The sequence below is a fragment of the Zootoca vivipara genome, chromosome 8 (genome assembly GCF_965207765.1).
Source record: "Zootoca vivipara chromosome 8, rZooViv2.hap1.1, whole genome shotgun sequence".
NCBI lineage: Eukaryota > Metazoa > Chordata > Lepidosauria > Squamata > Lacertidae > Zootoca > Zootoca vivipara.
Window position 1 is genome coordinate 10,012,681 of NC_142591.1, and position 27,107 is coordinate 10,039,787.

A 27,107-nucleotide genomic window follows, 5' to 3' on the forward strand; every position below is an offset into this window, starting at 1 on the left:
GTTAAGTCAGAAATGAGATGTCTGCCTCAGAGAGAGGGAAGGCTGGTTCACAGATTACAGGAGCAAGTCTTTCTGCTGCACTCACACCGGTGTCCTCTCCGGGGGGCAAGTACAGTGGTACCTACGGTTGTGGACGGGGTTTCCGCAACCTGAGGGCCGCTTCTGCGCATGCGTGCGTGGCGAAACCCGGTCAAATACTTCCAGGTTTGCCGCTTTCGCATCCTGAGGGTTACGTAACCGGAGGTACTACTGTAATGTGTGAAAACACACCTCTCTGAACATTGAGGGGCAATGCAGAAGGCACATGTTAGGAAGTCACAACGGTCTTCAACATTGGGGATGGCACCAGGTTTTGGATGAACTGGGCAAAGTGTCCTTGTGGTTCCTACTTTACCAGCACTCCGGCAAGTCTGTGGGCAGTGCGTAAACTTTAAGGCCCCCCCCCAGTCCAGCAATGGTAGAAGTGCTCAGTAAGGTGGCTGCAGCCCCAAGTGTCTCTGTTTTCTGGGCCCTGATTTCAACTTGGTCTTTCATCTATCGGCTATGGGACATTCAAAAGAAGAAGGAAAAGGTGTTTAAAAAAATAAATTGCTACCACCTATCACTACATGGTGCTGGAGGAGACTCTTGGTCTCCTATGGTGCTGGAGGAGACTCTTGAGAGTCCCATGGACTGCAAGAAGATCAAACCTATCCATCCTGAAGGAAATCAGCCCTGAGTGCTCCCTGGAAGGACAGATCGTGAAGCTGAGGCTCCAATACTTTGGCCACCTCATGAGAAGAGAAGAATCCTTGGGAAAGACCCTGATGTTGGGAAAGATTGAGGGCACTAGGAGAAGGGGACGACAGAGGACAAGATGGTTGGACAGTGTTCTCGAAGCTACGAACATGAGTTTGACCAAACTGCGGGAGACAGTGCAAGACAGGAGTGCCTGGCGTGCTATGGTCCATGGGGTCACGAAGAGTCGGACACGACTAAACGACTAAACAACAACAATCACTACAGGCCATGCATGGTGGGAGACGCACATCTTCCTTGTATACATTAGATGCTCCCTGTAAGATTCAAGAGCACAGGCATAGCAAACACTCCTGTAAAGTGTGACCAGCTCTTGGGCAGAAAAGAAACAGGCAATGCCTGTGAATCAGAGCCCAGCACGCATATGGAGCTCTCATTTCCGGACTGCAGCCTGAACTTTAGAGCAGATGGTGCCCTGAGAACATGTGGGGCACCTTCCCCTATCACTGCTGTGTGTCTGTATATAGGGGCTGCTCTGCTGGGCTGAAGCCAACAAGGGTCCTGTCTCATTGGCAAGATTTAGATCCTGGTCCGGTGCTGGTTATGAACCTCTCAGCTATGGTATAGGTTGGAGGTTCGATAAGCAGAAAAGCTGATATCCGGAGCTCCCCCCACCCCACCCCATTTTATTATTTCAAAGGCAAAGTACCTAGGATTTCCTGCTTAACAGCAATGAGGAGATTAAATTGCACCACTGACTTTATTTCCCCCTGCCACCAAACACAGTATATCGTTGTAATTGCATTTCCACTACATAAACAAACACAGACTGTAGAACCCCGGCTGCTCAAGATTCATAATAAGGGCTTGATTACTTCAGATTGAGGGACACTAGTTCAAAATTAAATGTAGCCTTGAGAGTCTCTGCCTTCCCCGCAGTGAAATGTGTTATGAAAGGAACGAGAGAAGCTAGCAAACACCTGACATCTCACAGAGCAACGGTGTTTGCTCTTAATAATGCAAATAAGGTTGGTGGGTTTTTTTCTAACTTAAGAGTTTAATAAGGGAGCCAAGAGGTGGTACTTTCCAATAAACAGGTCTCTCTGAAGGTGCGGATTCAGAAATCCATTAGAAAATGAAGCTGCATGCCAACTGTGCATGCTTAATTTTACAAATTTAGCAGAAGTCAATCCTGGGAGCAATTATATTTGCTACTGTGGTTAACAGAAACACACAGAAATGAAAATAAATCAGAAGAGTTTAACTTTTATTGCTTGTTTGCCAATAAGATATGTAAGAGGAAATGGCTAAGGACCTATTTCAGCTGTGAGAACGGAGAAATGCTAAGGTTGTTTGTGCAACTAGGTGCAGTAATTTTGGAACTACTGGATAGCAACCACAGAATTCACAGAGGGCAGGTACTCCCAGTATCTTATCTACGATGAAGTGGAGCAGACCAGTGAAGCTGGAGCAACTGCAGGATCCATTGGCACAACCCCCCTGGCATGCCTCTAACCATACGGGCGCAAAATTCAGCTCAGTTTGGTTGTTTATTTCATAAAATGTTTGCACTGCTTGATTGTTTAAAGAAAAACCCCTCAGAGTGGTTTACAAAGATATAAAATGATGAAATCAAGAAAACAAAATTACAGTATTTTAGAACGTACTTTGTCAGAATTTGAGACTTGGGTCTGAAAACAAAGAGGTTACTGCAAGTCTGCACAGACCTCACTTCAGAAAAAGAGAGAGCGAGAGATGGGATTGACCCAGAACATGATCTGAGGGCACGAGATGCGCCCACCCTGAGCTCTAGGATGGAAAAAGGCAGGGTGTACCATTTGCAAAGGCAAGTTTTCTCCTCTCCTCAGCATTTGATGAAGTAAGCCACAGTTTATGAAACGTCATGGCACAATAAACATGCTACAGCTACAGTTTCACAGACCCCTTTGCTGTTTCTGCTGCAACCACTCAACATGAAATTTACCTCATCCCAGAAGCCCATGAAAAACAAATGCATCCTCTCTCCTCCCTAAAAGCAGAGTCAAGCCGCCTCTGAAAGGTCACTTTCCCAAGAAGGTTGTTTGAGCCGATCTGCCTGAGGCAATGGAACAATTTTGTACTGGCAGCCAGAGATGCTAATAGTCACAGCCTCCAGCGTTTAACTGTTACTTAGCCCCAACAGTGACCCCTGGGGACTGACCCCATCCAACATCCTAGAAAATGCATTGCCAGCCTGAGTCCAGATCAGAGATGTTAAAACAAAAGCTTGCTAAGCTTCCTCCACCAGCTGCACAAATAGCTGGTCCTTTATGTCAGGGGTGGCCAACATGGCGTCATCCTGACCACTGGCCATGCTGGTTGGGGCTGTTTATAGAATTGTTGCCCCCTGTTGGCTACCTAGAAAGCTGCAAGTTGTGCAGACTTACTTGGGTGCTTCAAGGGAGCCCCTTTGCTTTTCAAACAAAAAGGGCAACAGCCAACCCAAGCTGAGCATTTTAAATATTCAACATGGCTGCTCACACATTTTACAGGTCTGCACTAACGTGTAACAGTGTTCGCTGGTTTAAAAATAAAAATGAATGTCATGTAGCAATATAACACTACATTATCATAAGCATTTTGAACACTGAAATGGCCAAACAGCACAAGGAGCTACAATAAGCACTGGGCATTAGTGACCTGTTTTTCCAATTCACGTTTAGGCATTAAAATAATTTAAGGGCGGTAACTAGATACTCAACTTGCAAAACAACCCTTGGTGTCCTACTTGCTTTGCCCCACCAGTGTGGTGAATAGCTGGTTTGCCCATAATCTTCTTCTTCTTCTTTGGCGATCACTCGTAGCCGAGTAAGATGGTCTTCCATAAACACGGTTTTATCACGGTAAGTGACTGTGAAGGCCAATTCTGGATCCACACGTCCTTCCACAGTGGGGACATTGGTTTCCAGGCGGGAGTTGATCACGGTGTGGATTTGCCAAGCATGCCTTCCTCTTAGCACGTTTCTCCCTTGTGTCCTGAGTTCAAGTGTCTTCAAAGTCCATGACACCTTTGGTAAAGGCTGTTCTCCAACTGGAGTGCTCGCAGGCCAGTGTTTCCCAATTGTCAGTGTTTATACTACATTTTTAAAGATTTGCCTTGAGACAGTCTTTAAACCCACAATATACTAGGCTAAAAGATGGCTGATCTTGCCAATGAAAGGCCTTTCAATGATCCCCAATTATGGCTAAACCAAAACAAGGCAGCTTAGCGAATGGTGTGGACTTGGAATCAAAAAAGAAGGTCCCTGCAGGACCTATTTACTACTAGTAGTATTACTATTGCTGCTATTCATAGGTCAGCCGGCCAGTATTTTGCTGATTCAAGTGGTGGTATTCAAACTCCTTCCAACCTCCAAACATGGCTCACCAGATTCTGCTTTGATCCTCCACTAACCTACCAAGTTCCTCCAGGCTCTCAAACCAAGCCCTGAAAGTTCTGCCCTGGTCTCATCCATGAAGGGGTGATATTTATGAAATCAGAGAGGGCAAAAGCTGATATTCTGATCTAGGCAGAGTTCTTCCAAGGTTTATTTGCCTTTATTCATGAAAGGCATAGTAATGTGAAATAGGAGCTTTGTCTCCAGTTACAGGAGAACAGCAACAAAGCCTTCTTCCAGATACAACAAAGTCCAGAGCAACTCAACTCAACTGTATGATGACACTTTCTACACAATCAGGGCAGACCTTGGCGATATGGCACCCTGGGCAAAGGCAAAATTTGACACTGTCTCCAGTCTTTGACCCACCTTCCTAAAGCTAGGTAAGAGGCACTAGACTTTGGGAAGAAGGTGTGAGGGCTCTGGAAAAGTCCTAGAATCCTCCTTTCTCCTTCCAAAAGCCTGTTAAGTGCCTACCAGGTTTTGAGAAGCTGCCCTGCTCGGCTGCATGCCCAGTGTGGGCACTGCCCTAAAATTGCCTCTGACACTATTACCTGGTATGCACACACCGTAAGCCAAACTGCGGCTTACTGGGACCTTGCAAACGGACACACTCATGAAAAGGAGCTTGCCCACCACTTTGCTTCTGCCAAGTCACCTTTTGCTCCCATACCACACTGTTCCTAGCTACACCTCGTGCTTAGTAAGGCAAGAGCTTGGCCACAACATTAAACCAAACCTTGGTGCAGCATCAAAACAGGACTGTGGTGTTGTGCTTACCGTGTCATGCAAACCATTGCTACCACAATAAAAAGTTTTTAAAGCATATTAGCTGATTCTCAGTCTCAAAAGGGTTTTTTTTAATCAGTATTTATTGCCTGACTCACAAGAAGTTGAAAGTGGAATTAAAAACAGTTGTTGCTGTTTTTTAAAACAAGATTGGCATTTTAGTTCTGCACTGCAACATTACATGCAGAGGTGAGCCCAGTTATTTAGTGGATGCTGAAGTCAAAATAATATTTTATAAGATCTTGTATTTATTATATTATATTCCTCAAAGGCTACGAAAACGCATCAACTTCCCATGGCATTCTCCTGCAAGGAAGATAATATGAGGTGCAAGGACGATAGCACAGGATTGCAAGGAAATAATAAAAGCACTAGGCACATGTGCCTGAAAATACAAAAGACATAACGGGGTGTAAATCACCAAGAGAATATCTTGTTTGCTTTTAGACAAGCTCAGTGATGCGAATCATATTAAGAGCTGCAAAATAATAGGTAAAATCTTGATTGCAGTCTGCTTGCTGGTGGCCTGATATTGAAAGAAATACCAGCTACCAACAAAAGAAAATCATGGCATAGAGAAAGGCACCTATCCACCAGCAAAACTGGCTTCCTCTTGTGCAATGGGACTACCCCCCCTCTCCTCCCTGCTGCAGCCCCTCAGAAACCTTGGATAGGATTTGGAAGGGGTTGGAGGGGCTGCAGGGTAGGGAGGAGAGGAAGGAGAATACTTGCAGTGCATTTGGGAACCTCCTTGTCCTATGGTGGATTTCACCCGTAGGATTTTAATGTAAGAAAAAACTTATTTTAAGATACTTTGGGAGAAGTCTAAAACTAAAAAAAGGACTCTTTAGATACTAAAGGAAAAAATGCAGAAAATGCCTTGAAATAAGCCAACTTAATAGGTTTATTACTGGCAATTGTTGAGGTGATTTTTAATGTAACATTCAAGAGTTCTTATTTACATTATGACCTAATAGGTATTTCTGAATGAATGGTTATGTGTTTCTTAAATAAAATCATCTACTTCCTTTAACATGTTTGAATTAAGACTACTGTAATGAACACTTAAGATACCTTATTATTGATTTTTAATTGCTATTTTTTGTTTAGTGCCTTTTTGACCTTATTCAAGCTTTGTCATCTTTCCGCAGGGCCTGCAAGACAGAGCTGTTCCGCCTGGCCTTTGGGTTAGACTCAGCCTGACCCCTGTGTTTTCCTCCCTCATGGCTTGGATTTATGGCCTACTGTACTTGAAATGAGGCTGCATTTTAAATTTTAATACTGTATTTTAATCTGTATTTTAATTAATTGTTTTTATGTTTTATTGTAATTCTGTTGGTGTCAGCCGCCCTGAGCCCGGTTTTTGACTGGGGAGGGCGGGGTATAAATAAAAATTTATTATTATTATTACTTTACCAACAAAGAAATGAAATGTTGGCAACCCTTACCAATCAGCAAAGAAAATTGGCAACCCTTATCAATCAGCAACTCAAGGAGGGACAAACTGCTGCCTAGCATTTTATCCATACAGGGGAGAAAGGCCGAGAGAGAGAGAGAGAGGGGGGGGGGGACACACACCATGGATTCATTAAAATGTGGGGAATATTGTGTTAACTTCCCTGATTACATTGCTAGTGCTTCTGCCCCATATTCTAGTGTTCCTTTCACAAAGTGGTACCAGTTGCATGATGGAACTGTAGCTTTCTGACCAATATACCAGAACATTGTGCATGGTGTGACACAATCATGAACATCACTGGACAATTTTGCCACTCCATCACCCATTCCACACATGATTTCCCCATAAAAACTGAGGGAAATAACTGTGTGCCGGTATACCATCCCAAATTTTATGGCTTTACTCACACAATTTTCCAGGTTACGAAGGCTGCAGACTGTTTTTTTCTAGAGTAAAATAACATGACAGTGCATGTTAAACATGCACTATATTCTGTTAGTTTTCTGAAGTGGCCTTCATGTCACATGAAAGCTCAAGTGCAATGCAGAAATGAACAGTTGGGGAAACACTGGGGGAAAGAAAACATCCAAGAAGAGGGCTAAACAGAGGTAATGGCAGCCAGAGGAATAGTTCGGCATCCCTCTCGACCAGGCATAGGCAACCTTGGCTCTCCAGATGTTTTGGAACTACAACTCCCATGATCCCTGACCACTGGGCCCTGTTAGCTAGGGATCATGGGAGTTGTAGTTCCAAGACACCTGGAGAGCCAAGGTTGCCTATGACTGCTCTTGACGGCTGCCATTTTATGTGACCTCCTACTTTCAAGCTGACCAGTCCTGACATACAGTTGAAAATTACAGGTGTTCCACCATTGTATCTAGTTCCTCTAGCCCCTAGAGACCATGTCCAGACTGGACATGACATTTCAGTACAGAAGTGGGCCCTTGATCAGTGAATCCTGGTCCTAGGGAAAACACTGAAACATCCAACAAATGATATAAGAAAGGCTGTCCCATTAACTGCTGTTTACTCACCTGAGTAACAAGGCCCTCTAGCCACCACTGTTATCTCTTTCTGATGCTTGCAAGCAGCTCTCCTGAGAAAGCATTCATTTTGGTAAGTGTCTCCATTTGAACCACAAACAGGAATATATTTTGTGTGACACTGCAAGGGAGAGAGGAAAAAACAAGAAAAAAGAAATGATTTACGCAACCCCGTGTATAGGTATTCAGCTGGGGTGGCAAAGGTGCAATCGGAGAGTTTGATTTCGTGGCTCGTGGCTTCCTTCCAGAGTCCCAGAGGCCCATTCCATTCAGCTGCAAAAACAAACCACAGCAGCCCAAGGAGCAGCAGCTACAGCAGCGAGACAGAAATGCACAAGCAGAAATTGGTATTTTCATATCCCCAGGATGAAGAAAGCATAGCACACTTGCTGAAGGCTGCAGATTCTGAAGAAGTGTGCATGCAAACGAAAGCTCATACCAATAACAAACTTAGTTGGTCTCTAAGGTGCTACTGGAAGGATTTTATTATTATTATTTTGCTTCGATTAACTGCTCTATTCAGCCTCTGAAGAACATGCTACACCAGGGCTGGATCTAGACACATCAAAGAAGCGCGTTGTAAACTCATACAGGGAAATCCGGTAGGGAAAGACGGGAATTCACAGCCAGTGGCGTGGCAATGGGGGGAGGGGCCCCGGGTGCCATGTCTGGGGGGGGGGTGACAAGAAGGTACCCCACAGAGGTTCACGGCGGCGCGAGCAGCCATGCCGCCGCAGCTGCGTGTGGAGGATCCTCCATTTGCGGCTGCAGCCGCGAGCAGAGGATCCCGGTGCTGGCGGCAAAACACTATGTACAGCGCATGTGCGGCGTCACACACATGCGCTGTACGCAACAACGACGCACTTGCGCTGTACATAGCGGTTTGCCGCCGGCACCGCTCGAGCGCCGTATGGACAGCGGTGGGATCCCTCCGTCGCCGCTACAGCCGCATGTAGAGGATCCTCCGTTCACGGCTGCAGCCGCGAGCAGAGAATCCCGGCACCATCCATATGGCGCTGGAGCGGTGCCGCCAGGGCAAACTACTATATACAGTGCATGTGTGGCACATGTGCCCTACGTAGCGACGCCCCGCCCAAGGTGTCACGATGACTTCGTTTGCCCTTGTTCACAGCGCCATCTGGTGTCAGAGTTATATCGCATATACAACACATATATAACACTTTTTCTTTACCAAACTAGCTGTCCCAGATCGTACAAATGCGTACATGAGTAAAGCTCTCAAACTGACACAGTTTTTCAGAGGACCTTATTATTTTTGATCATATTAGATAACAAAGGTGAAAATTCCTTACCAGAAATTGGCATGCACACGTCAAACTATCTCCTTCTTCCTTACAAACACCCCCATATTTACACGATGATTCATCACATACTCTCATATCCGATTCCTTTACATTTAGTTCTGAAAAAGGAAAGAAGATTTAAATAGATTATGTGTTATGCTTTTTTAAAGCAAAGTCATTTGTGCAAAACGGCACTTGACAACCCCTCACCCCTTCTAATAAAAGGCAACCCTGGGAACTTGTTTTTTAATCAGAATAATAGATGATGGAAGTGCTTAACTCTCCCCCTGCATGCTATTTTGCTGCTCAAAACCAATCTTCTCCAAGTTGTTCCCATCCCCATATTCTAGAGAGGCTTAAGAACAATTTTTAAACATGCACCTGAAACCTGTGGGAAGGGAGAGCAACTTGTGGGGAAGAGTTAATTTGAAAACGGAAAATGGCTGGCAGGGAAGTGCTAAGCACCTGATTCCTTGCTCGAAATTGTTTCCCAATATTCTTTTCATTTAAACCAAGTAACAAAAAATACATTTGGAGATTCATTGCACACATTTCCAAATAACGTGCTCTTTGCCCCCACATAAAGCGAAGAGCCCTAGCTCAGTGGTAGAGCATCTCAAGGTAGGGCTGAAACCCTAGAGACATACTGCCACGTGGTACCAGCCATCATCAGCTAGATCAGGGGTCTGCAAGCTTACCGGATGATGGGCTGGTCCACGCTCTGTCTGTTGGAGGATGGGCCAGAGCATGTGTGCATGCACGCTCTTCCGGGTCAGAAGAGCGCCTGTGCACGTGGGCACATGCTATTTCTGGCGCTCCTCCGACCCAGATGTGTGCCATAAATAATGTGTGCACATGCACACGGGCGCTTCTCCATCCCTCACACGTGCGCGCACACACACACAATTTCCGGCGCACATCCGGGTGCGCATGCGGCATCAACCCGGAAGTCGGTCCCCGTGCCACACCAATAAGAGCGGGGGCGGTTGCCTGTGAGCATTTTCACCCCTCCCATTCTGTAAATCTGGTGATATCTGCTGTTGGGAGGGAACAGTTAGGAATTGTTACTTTGTTGTTTTTCATTCCTGACTCTGCTTTCTGCAGTGTGCTGTGTGCAGTTTAATATCTTCTGTAGACAAGATGGCTAAGTGAGAGGCTGTAACACTCACAAAGCCAGATCTGTAAATATGCAGTAGTTAATAGAAATAAAAGAGGAATGTTTTGAAACCTCTACAAATGCTTCTGCTGTTCACTGCTGATTTGGTGCTCATAAAGCCCAGTTATGAGTCCATGATTCCCGGGTGTATGCTGAAGGTGTTCCAGACGTCCTGCCCAGGCATAGGGGCCTAAGAAGACCTGGACAGATCCTGGCATTCACCCACATATGGTAGCAGGAGGATGGTTGCTGGTAGCAGGCAGATGGTTGCAGATGACTATTGATGGTTGGATAATTGGATGTTTCTGATCCATTTCCATCTGATGCTGCACATCGGAGTTGAGCTGTGAGCTGAAGCTGTTTTTCAAGCTGCTGTTTGATTTACAGAAAGGTATGTTGCTGGCTGCCAAGAAGACAGCAGAGACGCTTTTCCAGTTTGCCTGTTAATTGTGCTGAGTGGGGAGAGAAGTTGCTGAGAGAGTCAAGAGTATTTGGGGTGCATGAAGGGAAGTGTCTTGCTGTTAACTAAACACAGGCATGGCTTCTGCACATTCTGGCCAGATGTCTCTATCTTTTCCTCTCCTTACACCAGAGACCTATCCTACGTGGCAGGTCAAAATGAAAGCACTTTTACAAAGCGAAAAGCTTTACCATACTATAGAAGATGACCCCCCCAATGAGGATGATGATGGATGGCCAGCGTGGCATGAGGCAGACATGAGAGCCAGGGGGACAATTATTCTGAGTGTCCAGGACCAGTTGTTGGTCAATTTGGAGAACCAGCAGACTGCACGGGCTGTTTGGAATAAACTTCGAGATATGCATCTAAGACAAAATGCAGGATCCAGTGTGCTTTAAAAAGCTGTGTAGGCTGGAATTACAGAAAGATGGTGATTTGCCCAGCCATCTAGCCCAGTTAAAACGTCTCAGACAGGATCTTATCCAGCGAGACTTAAATATTTCAGAAGCTGTTTTTGCAATGCTTATCATAAACAGTTTGGATGAATCTTATGATGCTGTAGCTGCTCAATTGTCGTCTTTGCCCAATGACCGTCTAACAGAAGATTATGTGTCTAGCGTGCTCTTGAATGAGTGGGATCGCAGACAGACTGCTAGAGAAAGCAGGGACAAGGCTGTTGGAAATGCCTACAAGCCTTCAACAGGGGAAAGTGAAAGTGTTGCAAAAGCTCTTAAAATGCGCCGCTGTTTTTCTTGCGGAGAGGTCGGCCATTTTAAAAATCAGTGTAAAAACTCTTCAAAGAAGAAGAGCAACTTCAAAGGCAAAAGGGGAGGAGGCCGAAAACCCCAAGGGCCAGCTGCATCAAAGGCTTTGATCTCACGCAGTTCTAATCAACTCACACGTTCTGTTTTTGTTGTCGACTCAGGAGCCACAAGGCACGTGGCCAATGATAAAAATCTCTTTCTTCATCTTGAGAAACAGGGAGGAGCAATTCATCAAGCGGATGGAACGACTATTAAAAGTTTGGCTCAGGGAACGGTTTCTTTGCAGAGCCTTAATGCAACAGTTAAAAATGTTATGTATGCTCCTCATTTGCAGGATAATCTCTTGAGTGTTTCTCAGCTAGACGCTCAAGGATTTAAAGTGGTGTTTGCAAACTCTCGGTGTGAAATTCTTCGAGATAACAAACTCATTCTTTATGCTAAGTGTGTTGATGGTTTATATGTATTGCCTTTTGTTACAGGTACAGCTGCTGGAGCAACTAAAGAAACTGAAAAGGCATGCTGTAATATATCAGTAGATAAGAATGAGAAATTGCATAACCATTGTATTCATGATTATCATCGTTTGTTTGGTCATTTGCATTTCCAGGCAGTAGGTAAAATGCAAAATATGGTTGAGGGCATGAAAGTTCAAAAGTGTCCTTATCATATGAAATGTGTCTCATGTGCAGAGAACAAAATTAAGCAAGCTCCCAAAGGTACAAAATCTGGGAGGGAGGTTAAGAAACCTTATGAGATTGTGCATGCAGACTTGGTTGGTCCTCTAGCACTCTCTAGAGGAAACTCATGTTATTTTTTGGTTCTGATAGATGCCTATTCTAGATATGTTTGGGTCTATATGTTACAAAAGAAGTCTGAAGCCTTCTCTAAGTTTCAAACATTTTGTGCATGGCTCAGGAATGTTCACGATGAGCATGTACGTTGTCTTTTTACTGACAGGGGTGGAGAATTTTGTTCAGAACAGTTTGAAAACTTTACTGCAGAACAGGGCATAGAGCACATGACTGCCACGCCCAGATCTCCATGGCAGAATGGCTTATGTGAAAGAGTAAACCAGACCTTGCAACAAGGAATTAAAACTCTGTTGCATGATTCAGGCCTACCCAACCCCTTCTGGGCTGAAGCTCTATCGTGTTTCACCTATATTTACAACCGCAGGTATCAATCAGCCATTGATTGCACCCCATACGAAATGCTGTTCAAAAGGAAACCGTTTGTAAAACATTTAAAAATTTTCGGTTCTGAAGTTTGGGTGCACACTCTGCAAGGTGACAAACTGAGCAAATCTGGTCAACATGGCATTTTTCTAGGTTATGAAAAAGGTTCCTATCGTGTGCTGATGACAGACACAAACACAATTAGGCTGACCAGAAGCATGGATTGTAATCCAAAATGGGACAAAGTTGGCATTTTTCAATGTCATCCCATTTCAGATGATGAGGTGGTGAAACCAATTAACAAAGAGGCAAAACCTGTAATTGATGCTGATGCTGATGGTAGCACAGATTCTGACACTGATACAGATGATCAGAATGAAAAGACCTCTTTTAAGAAATCAGATGGGTCTCACACTGATCTAGAGGTAGAATCTTTGCCAGATACAGGTCACCATTCTCCCAAGGAGGAGGAACCAGACCCAGAGGATCCCAGAGTATTGCGTAGATCTGAGAGAACTACCAAGGGACAAGCACCTAAACGATTTTCTAAAGAATTTGCTAAAGCTGCTATTTCAGATATGGCTGCCACTAGCAACCCAAACTCAGTTTTTGAACCAACTAACTACAAAGAGGTTCAAAATTTACCTGAAAAAGATGCCGAACCTTGGCTTAATGCCATGAAAGCTGAATTGAATTCCCTAAAGCAAAATGACACGTGGGAATTGGTTCCAGCAGAACCAGGCATGAAACTTGTAGACAGCAGGTGGATTTACAAAACCAAGACTGATCAGACTGGTAAAGTGGTCAGATATAAAGCCAGATTAGTTGCACGTGGTTTTTTCTCAAGTTCCTGATCAGGACTATCATGAGACATATTCACCGACAGTCAAATTTGAGACAGTTAGGCTGTTGATGAAAATTGCTGCAGAAGAGGGCATGACCATATCTCATCACGACGTAAATACTGCGTTTTTGTACGGAATTCTCAATGAGAGTATTTACATGTCACTGCCAGATGGAGTGCAGATAAAAAAGGGAATGGTGTGTAAATTAAAAAAATCCCTGTATGGTCTAAAACAAAGTGCTCGATGCTGGCACACTAAGCTGACAGAAGTGCTGTTTTCCTTAGGTTTCAAGCAAGGAAAGGCTGATTCTTGTGTTTTTGTTAAAGAATCTAACCAGCACAAATTGTACTGCATTTGTTTTGTGGATGATATTTTGTTTTTCTGGAAGGATGCAAATATTTACAAAACCACTCTTGCAAAACTGCAAAAGCATTTTGATATGAAAGACCTAGGGGAAGTCAGCAATTATCTCTCACTGGAAGTAGAGAGAAATAAGCAAGGTGATGTTTTGCTGCATCAATCACGTAAGATCAATGATGTGATTGAAAAATTAAATCTGACAGATGCCAATTCTGTAGACACCCCCATGGTCACAGGGTACCAACATGATACTAATGCTAATGTTTTTCCTGACACTACATTGTTCAGAAGTGTGTTGGGTAAACTTAGTTTTATAGCAAGGTGCACAAGACCAGACATTGCTGTTAGCGTAAATTTGCTCAGTAGATATGTAAATCAACCTACAGTGCAAGACTGGAAGGCGCTGAAACGTATAGTTAGGTATTTAAAAGGCACTATGCATTACAGGTTGAAGCTTACTAGCCAAAAATCTGGAGGTCTTGAGATCTATGCCGATGCCAGTTTTGGTAGTGATACAACTGATGGCAAGAGCACCTCAGGTGTATGTTATTTGTACAATCAGTGCCTATTTGATTGGTCTTGTAAGAAACAGGCAACAATAAGCATGAGTTCATGTGAAGCAGAACTCAACGCTTTAAATTTTTCCCTCATGAATGTAGAATGGTTATTGCAACTATGTGAGGATATGAGAGTTAAAATTTGTTGTCCAATTCAAGTTTATCAGGACAACAAAGCCTGCATAGAACTAATCCATTCAGAAGGGTGCAAGCAAAGAACAAAACATTTGCTAATCAAATTGCACCGTGCCAGAGAATGCATTCAGAAGGGAGTTGTAAAAGTCTCATATATGCCAGGGAAAGAAATACCTGCTGATGCTTTGACTAAAGCTGTTAATAAGGAACAACTTGGTATATATGTAAAGAAATTGCTTTTGTGCTAGATTTTCATAATGGTCAGAATGAAAAGGGGGAGGTTGTGAGCATTTTCACCCCTCCCATTCTGTAAATCTGGTGATATCTGCTGTTGGGAGGGAACAGTTAGGAATTGTTACTTTGTTGTTTTTCATTCCTGACTCTGCTCTCTGCAGTGTGCTGTGTGCAGTTTAATATCTTCTGTAGACAAGATGGCTAAGTGAGAGGCTGTAACACTCACAAAGCCAGATCTGTAAATATGCAGTAGTTAATAGAAATAAAAGAGGAATGTTTTGAAACCTCTACAAATGCTTCTGCTGTTCACTGCTGATTTGGTGCTCATAAAGCCCAGTTATGAGTCCATGATTCCCGGGTGTATGCTGAAGGTGTTCCAGACGTCCTGCCCAGGCATAGGGGCCTAAGAAGACCTGGACAGATCCTGGCATTTACCCACATTGCCATGGGCCAGATAGAAGAGCCCCGTGGGCCACTACCGGCCCATGGGCCTTAGCTTGCCGACCCCTGAGCTAGATGGACCTGCGGCCTGACTTGGTATAAGACACCTTCCTATGAACTTCAGTTCAGTTTGTTCACTGGCTAGCAGAAGCACTGAAGCAGAGCAGGAAAGTAAGCTGGGTTGTAACTTTTAAGAAGCATTTCTTGCTGCAGGAGAGTAGAAAGCGAGAAGGCCAGAAATATCTGCACCCATTCAGTTCCATGCCTATACAAGCAAGATAATAGGTCTTCCCATTTCAAAGGAATACTTGAAGGATAAAAACATTAAAAATTGACAAGCTGCCAAATACTGCGGCTAATGAGAACCAGAGCTGTATCTTACAGAGACAGACAGTGCCTGTTAGGATTTGAAATGTTACGCACAAGTTGCATGTATAAAACATTCAAACACAACAGTTGCCTGTCAGTTGCCAATGCACTTCCCCCCTTTGACCCTCAAACCATCTGGAAAACCCTCTTTCTCAAAGAGAAAATATCAATAATGGCAAACACTCTGCTTCAACTGTCAGTTGCTCTGGACTGCAGAAGCCAAGGGGGAAAGAGCACTCGGGTCTCATCTATTAGCCAGCTTAAGAACAGCCACCAACCACTTAGCCAAGCAAACATGCCTATAGTGTGACAAACACTTACAGTATCTGGAAAACCCAGGTGGGGGGAGAGCAGTTGGAAAGGAAGCTTTCCCAATTTTGGTTCTTTCAGCTTCTCATTTTTCCAATCTTGTTGTATTCTGGTTTTGATGTTAATTTTATTGAATTTGCTTTACATTGCCATGAACTGCCTTGGGACCTTCAATGAAAGGTGGCATAAGTGTTTAAAATAAGTAAGATGCTGTGTTGCTTTAACAATGGGAACTATACCAGCAGGTAAGTTACATATCTGATAGCCAGAGTTTAGCCCAGGCATCCCCAAACTGCAGCCCTCCAGATGTTTTGGCCTGCAATGCCCATGATCCCTAGCTAACAGGACCAGTGGTCAGGGATGATGGGAATTGTAGTCCAAAACACCTGGAGGGCCGAAGTTTGGGGATGCCTGGTTTAGCCTGACCAGATGATAGGGAGTTAGTATCCCTGTCTCAAAGTGTGCTTGAGCTGCTACTAATAAGGTACAGGGAGGGGAGAGGGAGGGAACTTAAATGCCTTGAAGGAAGATGCCATGGAAGAACAAGGCAAAGGAAAAGGCACTGGAGAAGTCCTCAAACCTAATGATGTGACTGCTGGTGTTCTAAATGCAGAAAATTAGGCTACCATGAAGTGTCTTTCCGCAGGAAAGGCCTCCATTTACAAGGAAGAAGAAAAAGGACTAATTTAACAAGCTAATCCCTCAATGACTACTCCAGGGTCCTTTTGAAATGTATGTAAAGCAGAACCCGGCAAAATCTTCCTCAGAGATTAATAAAGTGCAGCCCCTGAGTGGTTTAAGGCATGCCGCTACAGCTCCTGAGTGCAGCAGGTTCATATCTAACTCGCTCTCCCAAAGAAGAGCAGCCTAACAGGAAAAAGGGGACTGGACCGGACCTCCCTCTGAACGTGCCTTGGAAGTCACATTTTGGCGCACAGAAATTAGTTGTGCCGTCTTTGTTGGGGTCTGCTCTTAGCTCAGCTCTCTAAAACAACGCTAGACACTGTAGTCTTGTGAGAGTGGTGAAAACCTGTTTCTTTGGCTCCAGAGGTGGGATAGTATACCCCACGCCAATAGCTCAGTTGAAACAAAACTACCATTTGCTGCCACCTCACCCTTGCCTCTGTTGGAAGCCATTCCACCAGGCTGCAATAGAGGGAGATGCATAAAGACGGTCATCTTCCACAGCTGTTGACCCCATCCTCACACCAACTTCAAGCTCAGAAGACAACCTGGATGAGGTGTCTTCATCTCCACTACGAGGGCCTTCCAGACCAAACATGACTTTATTGGACTCACTGGATTCAGAGTACTCTTCCAATGCAATCTTAGTCGCCCCCTTGCTGAAAGAGCCAACGACTACTGTATGGAATATGGCAACAGACCTATAAGATCTCAAGTAGCATCTCAGTTGAAACACAGCTAATAGCACAGGCTGGCCTTTATGAAGTCTCAGAAGGCATTTGCACCCTGCTGAAACAACAGTCTCCCTTGCTACTGGGTGAGGAGCCTTAAACCAGTGATATTTCCAATATCCTGAGCAACAGTATAGTTATAGTTTGAATATGCTCCACCTGCTGAGTCCAGAGCTTGCAGATGAAGACTTCGCTTTGTCCAAACTTATCTTTATGTTGCCTACCAGAATCTGACCTCGACCTCTGTAGAAACAGCCTTACTCTTGGTGCCAACCATGGTAACATGCCAGAGGAGGGCACTACCCCAATCTCTTGTACTTCAGAACCAACATGGCAGGTGGCTACTGAAACAGAACAGGCACACAGGGCATCCAATCCAATGAAAGTGCTGATTCTGCCCCAGCTCCTCAGACCTGAACAATGAGTTGCTCAAACAGAGACTGAGCTGCTTTCGTATCACCTTGCCTTACCCTCCTGACTGCCATCCCAGTGCTCAGTAAAAACCAGTGTTGTCACTCCGGGTACAAAACCCGGAGAGAAAATGTTATTCCAAAAACTCGGCAAACAGCCAGTCTGTCAATTCCATTTTGCAATGAGAAAGTTTGACAGTTCTTCAGCAAAGATTTGCAAAAAAAAGCATGTTCTGGGAAATTTTCCAATGAGTGGAAAACTAGGCCAACCACACACACGAAAGTAAATAAAATATGAGGCAAAAATATATCGAAGCAGAAACAGAAATAGGAAAGCACTGCTACTATTTGGAAGTGAAGACCAGGTTTTACAGCACAATCATAAAACAATGCTCTCACATTTCCCTAGTGACAAAATAATATGTGTAGTTAAGGATATGTAATGCAGTTAAGGAATGGAGAGTCACAGGTCCTCTAATTCAAGGCTATGAATACTATAATGGCTTCCCCAAAATCTTGTAATTCAAAATTCTGGTTCATGTACACACCCCGAAAACAACTCTTTTAAAAATGTTTTTTAATATTATGTTTTAACAAGATGTAGCAAAACCACTGTACATCAAACATGCTTGCTTCTCGTGTAAAATGAAAACAAGTCAAACAAAAAAGAAAATGATATATAAAGGAGAGGGAGTGGAGTGCAAGAGTCTTGGGAAAAAATGCTTTGTGTGTCCATTTGCCCCTTTCCAAAATTTATTTATTGGTGTGTGTTTTCCTTTTGGAAATTATCAAATAATAAAATAAAATCAGGATTCAGGGGTGTTTTTTTCGTGGAGGGTATGTGTGCTGTGCCCCGTTGGTGTAGTGGTGATGGAAATGCTGGGTTGGGGGGGGAAGCAAAAATGGGAGATGGGTTGAGGAGGGTCTGTTGGGGGAGGTGAGAAATGTCCAAATGTATACCTGAAGAATGTTGGAGGGTATGCTGATGTCTCCCTTAGCCATGGTTAAGGTAAGACAGAGGGATATACTACTCCTGGAGAGAGAAAATGCATCAACAAGGTAGCACTTGGTCCCAAAGCCTGCGCCCCTTTCCTTAACTGCAGTTACAAGAGCCTCGGTATTATGTCTGTCCCTCAAGTACAGAGAGAACATCAAGGCTTCAACTCAATGCCCACTATGCTCATATATTACCAAACTGATGGTGATTGTTGTTGTTTAGTCATTCAGTTGTGTCCGACTCTTTGTGACCCCATGGACCAGAGCACGCCAGGCACTCCTGTCTTCCACTGCCTCCCGCAGTTTGGTCAGACTCATGTTGGTAGCTTCGAGAACATTGTCCAACCATCTTGTCCTCCGTCAGGGTCTTTTCCAGGGAGTATTCTCTTCTCATAAGGTGGCCAAAGTATTGGAGCCTCAGCTTCAGGATCTGTCCTTCCAGTGAGCACTCAGGGCTGATTTCCTCCAGCACCATAATTCAAAAACATCAACTCTTCGGTGATCAGCCTTCTTTATGGTCCAGCTCTCACTTCCATACATCACTACTGGTAAAACCATAGCTTTAACTATACGGACCTTTGTTGGCAAGGTAATGTCTCTGCTTTTCAATATGCTGTCTAGGTTTGTCATTGCTTTTCTCCAAAGAAGCAGGCGTCTTTTAATTTCGTGATTGCGGTCACCATCTGCAGTGATCATGGAACCCAAGAAAGTATAATCTCTCACTGCCTCCATTTCTTCCCCTTCTATCTGCCAGGAGGTGATGGGACCAGTGGCCATGATCTTGGTTTTTTTGATGTTGAGCTTCAGACCATATTTTGCGCTCTCCTCTTTCACCCTCATTAATGGGAATTAGTGAGTGCCAAATAGTAAAGAGAACTGTGAAGTTGCTAGTGACTGCTATCAGTGTGCATTTGTGGGGAGAGGGAGAGAGAAATAGGCTTCAACATAGCCACTTGCCAGGGTTATGAGGAACTCTCCTTCCCTTAATAATGGAGCTTTCAGGTTTGGGGTCAGATTAGGTCCAGAGTCAGAGCAAACTGAGCCAGTCTCTCGGTAGGATACTTGTTCAGTTAACACATTTATATTGACCTGTTGGAACAAGCAGGCTCTCTTTGAGTCTGCAACTCTTATGGTCGCTGACGAAACTCAAGGTGCTTCTCCCCTGCTGATGTGATTCCTTCCCCAGGCTAACAAACGATTTAGTCTGTAACATTGTTTGCATTTCTAATTAAAAACTAAAGGTTGCATTACCACTGACTAAAGAAGACACATAATTGAAACTTAAATGTGCTTTACTGCTGAGACCTACACACCGAGAAGGAAGCACTGCGGACTTTAACGGTGCTTATCCCAGGGTGCATAGGATTGTAGCTACGTCACGAAAAGAGGTTTAGGGTGCTAACCAGCTTTAGTTTTATTCGGAATTAATTAATTAATTAATTAATGGGCACGCCTAACTATTGAACATTTTCCAAAATGATAACGCCCATTCATATTATAAAGAGCTTATAACCTACCTACTCTCAGCAGCCAGAAGAATTGGGGGACCTGTCAGGCAGGGCCGTCTTAAGCTCATCCAGCGCCGTGGTGCAAAGGTCCCTCCGGCGCCCCCTCCCTTTCCCAAAAATTAGCCTGGGGTGGAGGGCACCGTTGGGGCTATCTGACTACAGCCCGCTGATGGTGCTCTCGCTGCTGCCCAGCGGCCGCAAGGAGCTGGCCTGGCCAGCAAGTCGCTCTTGAGAGGCACACAATGCAGACGCCACTGAGAGGGAAATAAGGAGGAGCAGGAGAAGCCATGGCGGCGACTCTGGTGACCCCCGAGCCCGTGTCCTAGCCATTTTTGCCTTTCTTCAGCCAATCAGGGTCAGCCCGCTCGTTTGTACACAGAGCCGAAAAGAGATGCCCGCCTTGCCCCAGCAGTGCCGCAGCCGAGAGACAGGAGACGGCAGCAGAGGAGCCATAGGGCTTAGTGGCTTGTTGCACCCTGCCAATGCTGGGGCGCCCCTGAGTGGCTAGCGCCCTGGTGCGACGAGCCACTAGCCCCTATGGGAAGGACGCCTCTGCTGTCAGGAGTGAACTGGTACCAAACCGTATGTGAAACAGCCTTACTGGAAAAGCTAACCAACAGACTGAAACAGACACTGGTACAAATAAAAGAGAATGCCTTCACCCCAGTATTGCTCTCCTTTAATACATACGTAGCCCAACAGGACAACAAGAAGAATTCCCCGAAAGCATACAAATCAATATGGCTAACTTGACCCAACCATCTCTCTCTTCCCTCCACCCCAAACTCATGTAAACAACTATCACTGCGGTCAACTAAAGACAACCAACCATACCCTGGCTCGCTCCATCAACTTCTCTCATTGCCAAGGGAAAATAATAAATGAATAGAAAGAGAATTTACCCAAATGACACTGACACAAAACCCCCATGCATACACTAAGTCAAAGAATATAAGTTTTACCAACTCTTTCCCCCCCCAACCTTATACTGCATCAAACACTAAAGTCTCACATTGAATGTAACTGATTTGTAGAAAAGACTCTACGACCTGAAAAAAGAGACAAAGCACGTACTTTTGCAACCAAAGAAAATCTTCAATAAAAATTAATAAAAAGAATAGACATGCCTAACTTAGGTCCATTAATTTCATTGGGTCTACACGGAGTAGAACTTCGTTGGATAAACGCATAATCATTAAAGTGCTACTAGACTCTTTCTTGAAAAATGAGCCATTCTTCCTTCAATTCTCTAGTAAAATATATTGGACAGAAAATTAAAATTGGTATCTTATTAGCCAAAAATCGTATTTTTCCACTTTTTTATTACTAATCTAGATTTTCAAGATAACCTACAAAAGAGAACCATAAAATATAAAATAGATTTAAAAAAATCAGAAACAAAAGCAATTATCGTAGCAACAGTAAAAATACAAAAAGCAGAACATTTTGATGAAAATGTTCATTTTCTTTTCTGATTTATGTAAATTTGTTTTAATATTTGAGCTTGTATGAAACATGTTTATGGGAGAGGAATGGATATTTTTTAAAAAGAAAAAAAATCTGTCAAAATCTGTAGAATTGAAGGTTGAATTTATTTAAAAAGGGATTTCATAGGTTCCTTAATTTGATTAGACTCTGTGAATACAATCCAGCCCGTGGCTATCCAGAAATAAGCCCACTAAATTACAGAGTTTACTCCCACTTGTGGATATAAGATTAGAACCCAAGTCAAACTTTAACAGATAATATCTGTGTTGATATGTGATATGATACTGTTGCCCTACCATAAAGGTAAAGGGCCCCCTGACCATCAGGTCCAGTCGTGTCCGACTCTGGGGTTGCGGCGCTCATCTCGCTCTATAGGCCGAGGGAGCCGGCGTTTGTCTGCAGACAGCTTCCGGGTCATGTGGCCAGCATGACAAAGCTGCTTCTGGCGAACCAGAGCAGCGCACGGAAACGCCGTTTACCTTCCCGCTGGAGCGGTCCCTATTTATCTACTTGCACTTTGATGTGCTTTCAAACTGCTAGGTGGGCAGGAGCTGGGACCGAGCAACGGGAGCTCACCCCGTTGCAGGGATTCGAACCGCCAACCTTCTGATCAGCAAGCCCTAGACTCTGTGGATTAACCCACAGCGCCACCTGGGTCCCAGGAGGGACTCAATTTCTAGTATCTGGGACTCAATTTCTAGTATCTGGCTGTGAAGTCAACACTTGGCTTCCAAACTTTTTGAGGGCGGGGAGGCAGACTCCTGTATATGTGGCAAGGAAGCCCAATGTGCATCCCTTTAAACCTACTTAATGTGTAAAAGTTGTTGAATACAACATCCACTGCCTTCTTCATTGCTTCTGAGTAAAAATATCTCAAGACACGGAAAATATGTCTTCCCAGAAATGCACTGTGTGATCATCTATTTCTGTACAACCAAAATGTGTTGTTTCCGACATGCTTTTTAAAATGGTGTGCCTTTTCATTTATGCTCGTATCTAAATGCTTCATTTGCCAACTTAGACTGTGGAAGGCAATTTAATTCCCTTCACTACTGCGGAAAGGGAATAATTTGGCTTGATTTTGGCTTGATGTTTCTCTGAAAATACAAGGCATAAATGTCAGACTCTGCACTCTTCAATTCATATTCTTAAATACATGCACATAGCTCCCAGTAAAGCCAAGAAGACTTTTATCTTGGGAAAGTATTTTGGCTAAGAGCCAGTAATATCTTCTTTGCTAAAGTAAATCTTGGAACATAATACCGTATCATTTTCGTCCTCTTAATCAGAGAAAATGGCATTCATATTTTCTTATTAATCCTAATAATCTTCTTTTAAAGAATGAATTAGCCACCTTAGCAATGGTCTGGTAGGATAAAAACTGAAAGCTAAATCTGGAAGAAGCTAAGCAAGGACCAAACTCCATATTATGCTATATGTATAATGGACAGCTACATCTTTGTTTTTTCTTTAATATACAGGCAGGAATTACAGGAAGAGTCATGGAGAGTACAGTCTGTAGGGAGAGGAAGCTCCTTCCTCTCCTCTCCAGCTACAATTGGAATGAAAATACCCCACTCCTGCACAGCTATGATGCTTAGGAGGAAAGTTCTTGATAGTGCCAATGGGAACCTTTTTCTAAGCCTCAAGGCTATGCCTTGCGGGGTGGGGAGTGAGGGGGGAGGGGCAAACCTCTCCTCCCTGCATGCTGTGGTCCCAACTACTCCCCCAACCACATCTGAATTCAGTGAATTTAGATGCTGCTGAGTGCTATGCATTCACTGTAATGTGTAGTTTGACCTTAAGCCCCACTAAATCAGCAGTACTTGAATCACTTAGGTTCCTCTGATTTTAATGGGATTGAAGAAGCATGCTTAACTTGCTAATGAGCAAGTCTTAAGCCTGTTGGAATTCCCAGACGCTGTTCAGAAATTACAGCATGCCATGCTGAAGTACAGGATCCAGAGTCATTCCCAGCCCATTGGTAGCACAAGTGTGTGACATACAGTGGTACCTTGGTTTGCAACTGTTTCGGATTACAACCGTTTTGGATTACAACCACGTCAAACCTGGAAGTGTGTATCCCTGTTATTGGATTACAACCCATTTTGGGGGGATTACAACCAGTTTTTTGGGGGGAGGCCCCATTGGTGAAAGCACACCTTGGGTTACAACCCGTTTTGGTTTACAACCGGACCTCCAGAACGGATTATGGTTGTAAACCAAGGTACCACTGTATTTGCTAACTGGTTACTGGGCCATGCCCACCATGTGGGAGGTGGCAGAAGCAGTACACTAGTACCAGGGCAGCTGACCTCCACCTTCAGTTCATCATTGACTTTACTAGCTAAAGACCTGTTAACCACCATAGTGGATAAGCTGAAGTGGCTGCCCTTACCATGACAATGTTCATGAGGCTGTGGCAAAACACCCCCTGTTCTACTTGAAGAAGAAAATCCCATGCAGGTTGAAGTCTCAAGTTGCTAGATCTCAAGCCCTTCTAATGCACTGCCCTATTACCTCCCTACAGACCAAAAATAAAAATTTTAAAAAATCCTCCTTGTACTATGGGTCAACACCAGCAGAGGAAAAATAAGGATTTTCTTGTTGAAAGTCTCTGGCCATTTTAACTTCCTCCTTATAAGACTATAGAACCAGTGGCATCACAGTTGGGTGTGGCAGTGTGGCGGTGTGCCCAGGGTGCCATATCTGGGTGACAAGAAGGTACCCTGCGGGGGCTCCACCACAACCGCATGTCGAGGATCCTCCATTCGTGGCTGCAGCTGTGAGCAGAGGATCCCGGCGGCAGCGGCAAACCGCTATGTACAGCAAATGTGCAGTGTCACATGCATGCGCTGTATGTAACGACACCGCACATGCGCTGTACATTGCGGTTTGCTGCCAGCGCCGCTCAAGCACCATACGGATGGCGGTTGGATCCCTCCATCACCGCTACAGCCACACATAGAGGATCCTCCATTCACAGCTGCAGCAACGAGCAGAGGATCCCGGCACCATCCATACAGCGCTGGAGCGGCACCGGTGGCAAACCGCTATGTACAGTGCATGTGTTGTGTCACTATGCACGGCTCATGCGTCGTACGTAGCGACACTGCACATGCGCCCTACATAGTGACGCCCCGCCCCGGGTGTCACAACGCCTTCGTTCGCCCTTGTATGCAACCTTCAATGACCAAATATTATCCACACACCCACAATCTTCTTCCCAATTTTACTATGGTCCAAAACCCAGGAAATCACCAAGGAGTTTTCCTTCCCTCTACCCTCTTATTTCTTCTTCTAGAAACCATCGACAGCCATGTTAACAGGAAAAAAACCAGGTTAGATTTTTCTTTGAAAAGGAAACTCTCCCACCCCAGAGTACATGATTATATTATATAAGAAGTAAAAAAAAAAAATTTATTTTTTGCAAAATATGCATATTTTCTATGCTGAAAGTCATTCTTTCTCAGCTGGCGCTCGTGGGAGTCCACAACATCTGGAGGGCACAGTTGGGGACGGCTGCTGCAAATTCTGCTTCTTTTGGTTATAGTTTGCCAACCTAACAGAGCGTAACAGAAGGCCTGTAACTGGCTTTCAAATGTAGATTATATTTTTCACAGAATCATAGTATTGTAGAGTTGGAAGGGACCCTGAGGGTCATCTAGACCAACCCCCTGCAATGCAGGAATCTCAGCTTAATACTTCTGTGACTACCTCTGTCATGTCTAGCAAAGTTCTCCCACTGGATAAGGTGTGTCTCCTGAGCTCTCCACAAGATCAGTATCATAACATCAGATTGATAAAAGGGTTTTAAGAAAGGCACATTCTCCAATATCACCTTTATCCAGCCAACTTTAAGCCAAATTCTAGCCTCTCAGCTTCAAGTCTCTTTCACAGGTTTTAATACGCCTGTAAAAAGCAACATCAGTACTACTGAAAGATGCATTGAATACTAACAAAAATGACACCTCTGGGCTCCTAATGTACTTGGATTAGCAAATGTGCCAGTACCTTAATTCAGTTCCATTTTATTGCTCAGAGCTTGGTATTTCCTGCAGAAATAGACCCACATACACAAACACTTCTGCACTGAAATACTACTCACAAAGCTGGCCATCTCTTTCTTTTCTGAAAGAACAAACAAAGCATATCATGCAAGTTAAACTATATATGAAAATTCTTAGGTTTCGTTTAAAAATAAAATAAAAGTTTATACGGTATTTATCGCTCTGTTTTACAAATTTCTTGGCAGTCTCTCTAATTGGAGCATGCAAAATGGGAGGGGGGTGTACCAAAATGGGAGGGGGGGTGACTCTACTCAAGTCTCCCGCCCAGCCATCGGAACTTCATCCTAAGAGACTGATGCCCTCTGGATGGCTGTCTCCAGGCACTTTGGGGCTTTAATGTATCTCATCTGTCTGCAGTGCCTTAACCAGTCATTTCGATGCCAGAGGCAGGCTCTCAATTCCACGCACATAAGAGCTGGCACAAGTTAAGAATGGCTTATGAACTGTTGGTGAAGCTTGCAAGTTTTCATTGCTGAGGCTTCTGCTCTGAGGCTCCTGTGCAGAAAAACAGCTGGCTGTAACCTCATATTATAACTCCAATTTTCTCCTCCCACAGCAGCAGTATCTGTGTACTTTAGGCTGTGATCCTATACCCACGTACCTATGCCATTGACCTCAACAGGAATTGCATCTGAGTAGACATATATCCATGTATCTATTGGCACAGGACTATTCCTAGGTCTAATCTTCTGTCCCTACTAAACCTCAAAGCTGCAATGCAACTTCGAATAGCTTTATTGAACCTAAAAATAGAGGTGGTACTGGTCAGAATCCTCTACAATCCATATTTTTTGCCAATAAGCAATAATTAGTCATCTATCTGGCTTCTGGGTACAAGCCTCAATAAGTGGTTTCCTGAGGGTACATGAATCAATATGCCTTGCATGTACTAATGTTTTGTTGGTTCAATGTACAAGATGATCCTGCACTGGTTTGAATAGTTAGTGTTTGATGTTTATGGGTGGAAGCTCCACTCACGTAATGGAGCACAGGGGAGGATCTACAGGGGAGATGAGAAGAGAGGGAAGTAGAAGTCCATTTCACTTGTACAGGGGCAGCAGCTTTAGATACAAGCCTACATTTGTCCTGCTATTGTTACAAATATTATCTTTAAAAACAACAACTTTCCGTCTACTATTCTGTATTGAAAAGCAAACGTTACACAAGTTTGCTTCACTCTGACAGCTATTACTTGATGCTCGCTTTGCACCCTTACCTAGGTTGTGTCCAGGGCAGGTGCTAACTATAGACCCACTCAAGTTACTCAAATGCCAATCTGCCACAAAAATCCTGGAGCATTTATTCATAGTGCGGATAGGAGTTCCTGCTGGCCTTTATGATTTCCAGTGATCTAGAAGACATGCAAATGAGACTGGCAAAATCTCTGGAAGCAGTAAAATAAAATCAGGGGAGGGACAGAAACTCCCTCAAGAAGAATATGAGAGGTCTCAACAAATCAGTGGCCATCACCACACATCTTGAAGTGGTGAATTCTATGAGTGCATTGCGCATTGTGTGATGAAGTACTTCCTGTTGCCTGTACTAAACCGACTCCCAATCAGCCTCATTGAATGGCTCCCCCATTCTTGTGTTATCAGAGAGGGAGAAATTCTTCCTGCTGCTAATGGAGTTTGCGCTGCAAGGGAGAGGAACTGTCAGTCCTCTG

The 27,107-nt window shown here is 44.1% G+C and overlaps 1 protein-coding gene across 1 annotated transcript in view; it reads right to left on the minus strand.

Annotated features, from left to right (window-relative positions):
• The window catches only part of TMEFF1 (transmembrane protein with EGF like and two follistatin like domains 1), a 76,382-nt gene that overhangs the window by 31,594 nt on the left and 17,681 nt on the right, over nucleotides 1–27,107 (minus strand). Inside the window, exons 2-3 of the mRNA XM_035126088.3 lie at nucleotides 8,759–8,868; nucleotides 7,437–7,566 (exon numbers count right to left, since the gene is read on the minus strand). Of these exons, the coding sequence (XP_034981979.1) occupies nucleotides 7,437–7,566; nucleotides 8,759–8,868 (240 nt within the window). The remainder of the gene's footprint in view (nucleotides 1–7,436; nucleotides 7,567–8,758; nucleotides 8,869–27,107) is intronic.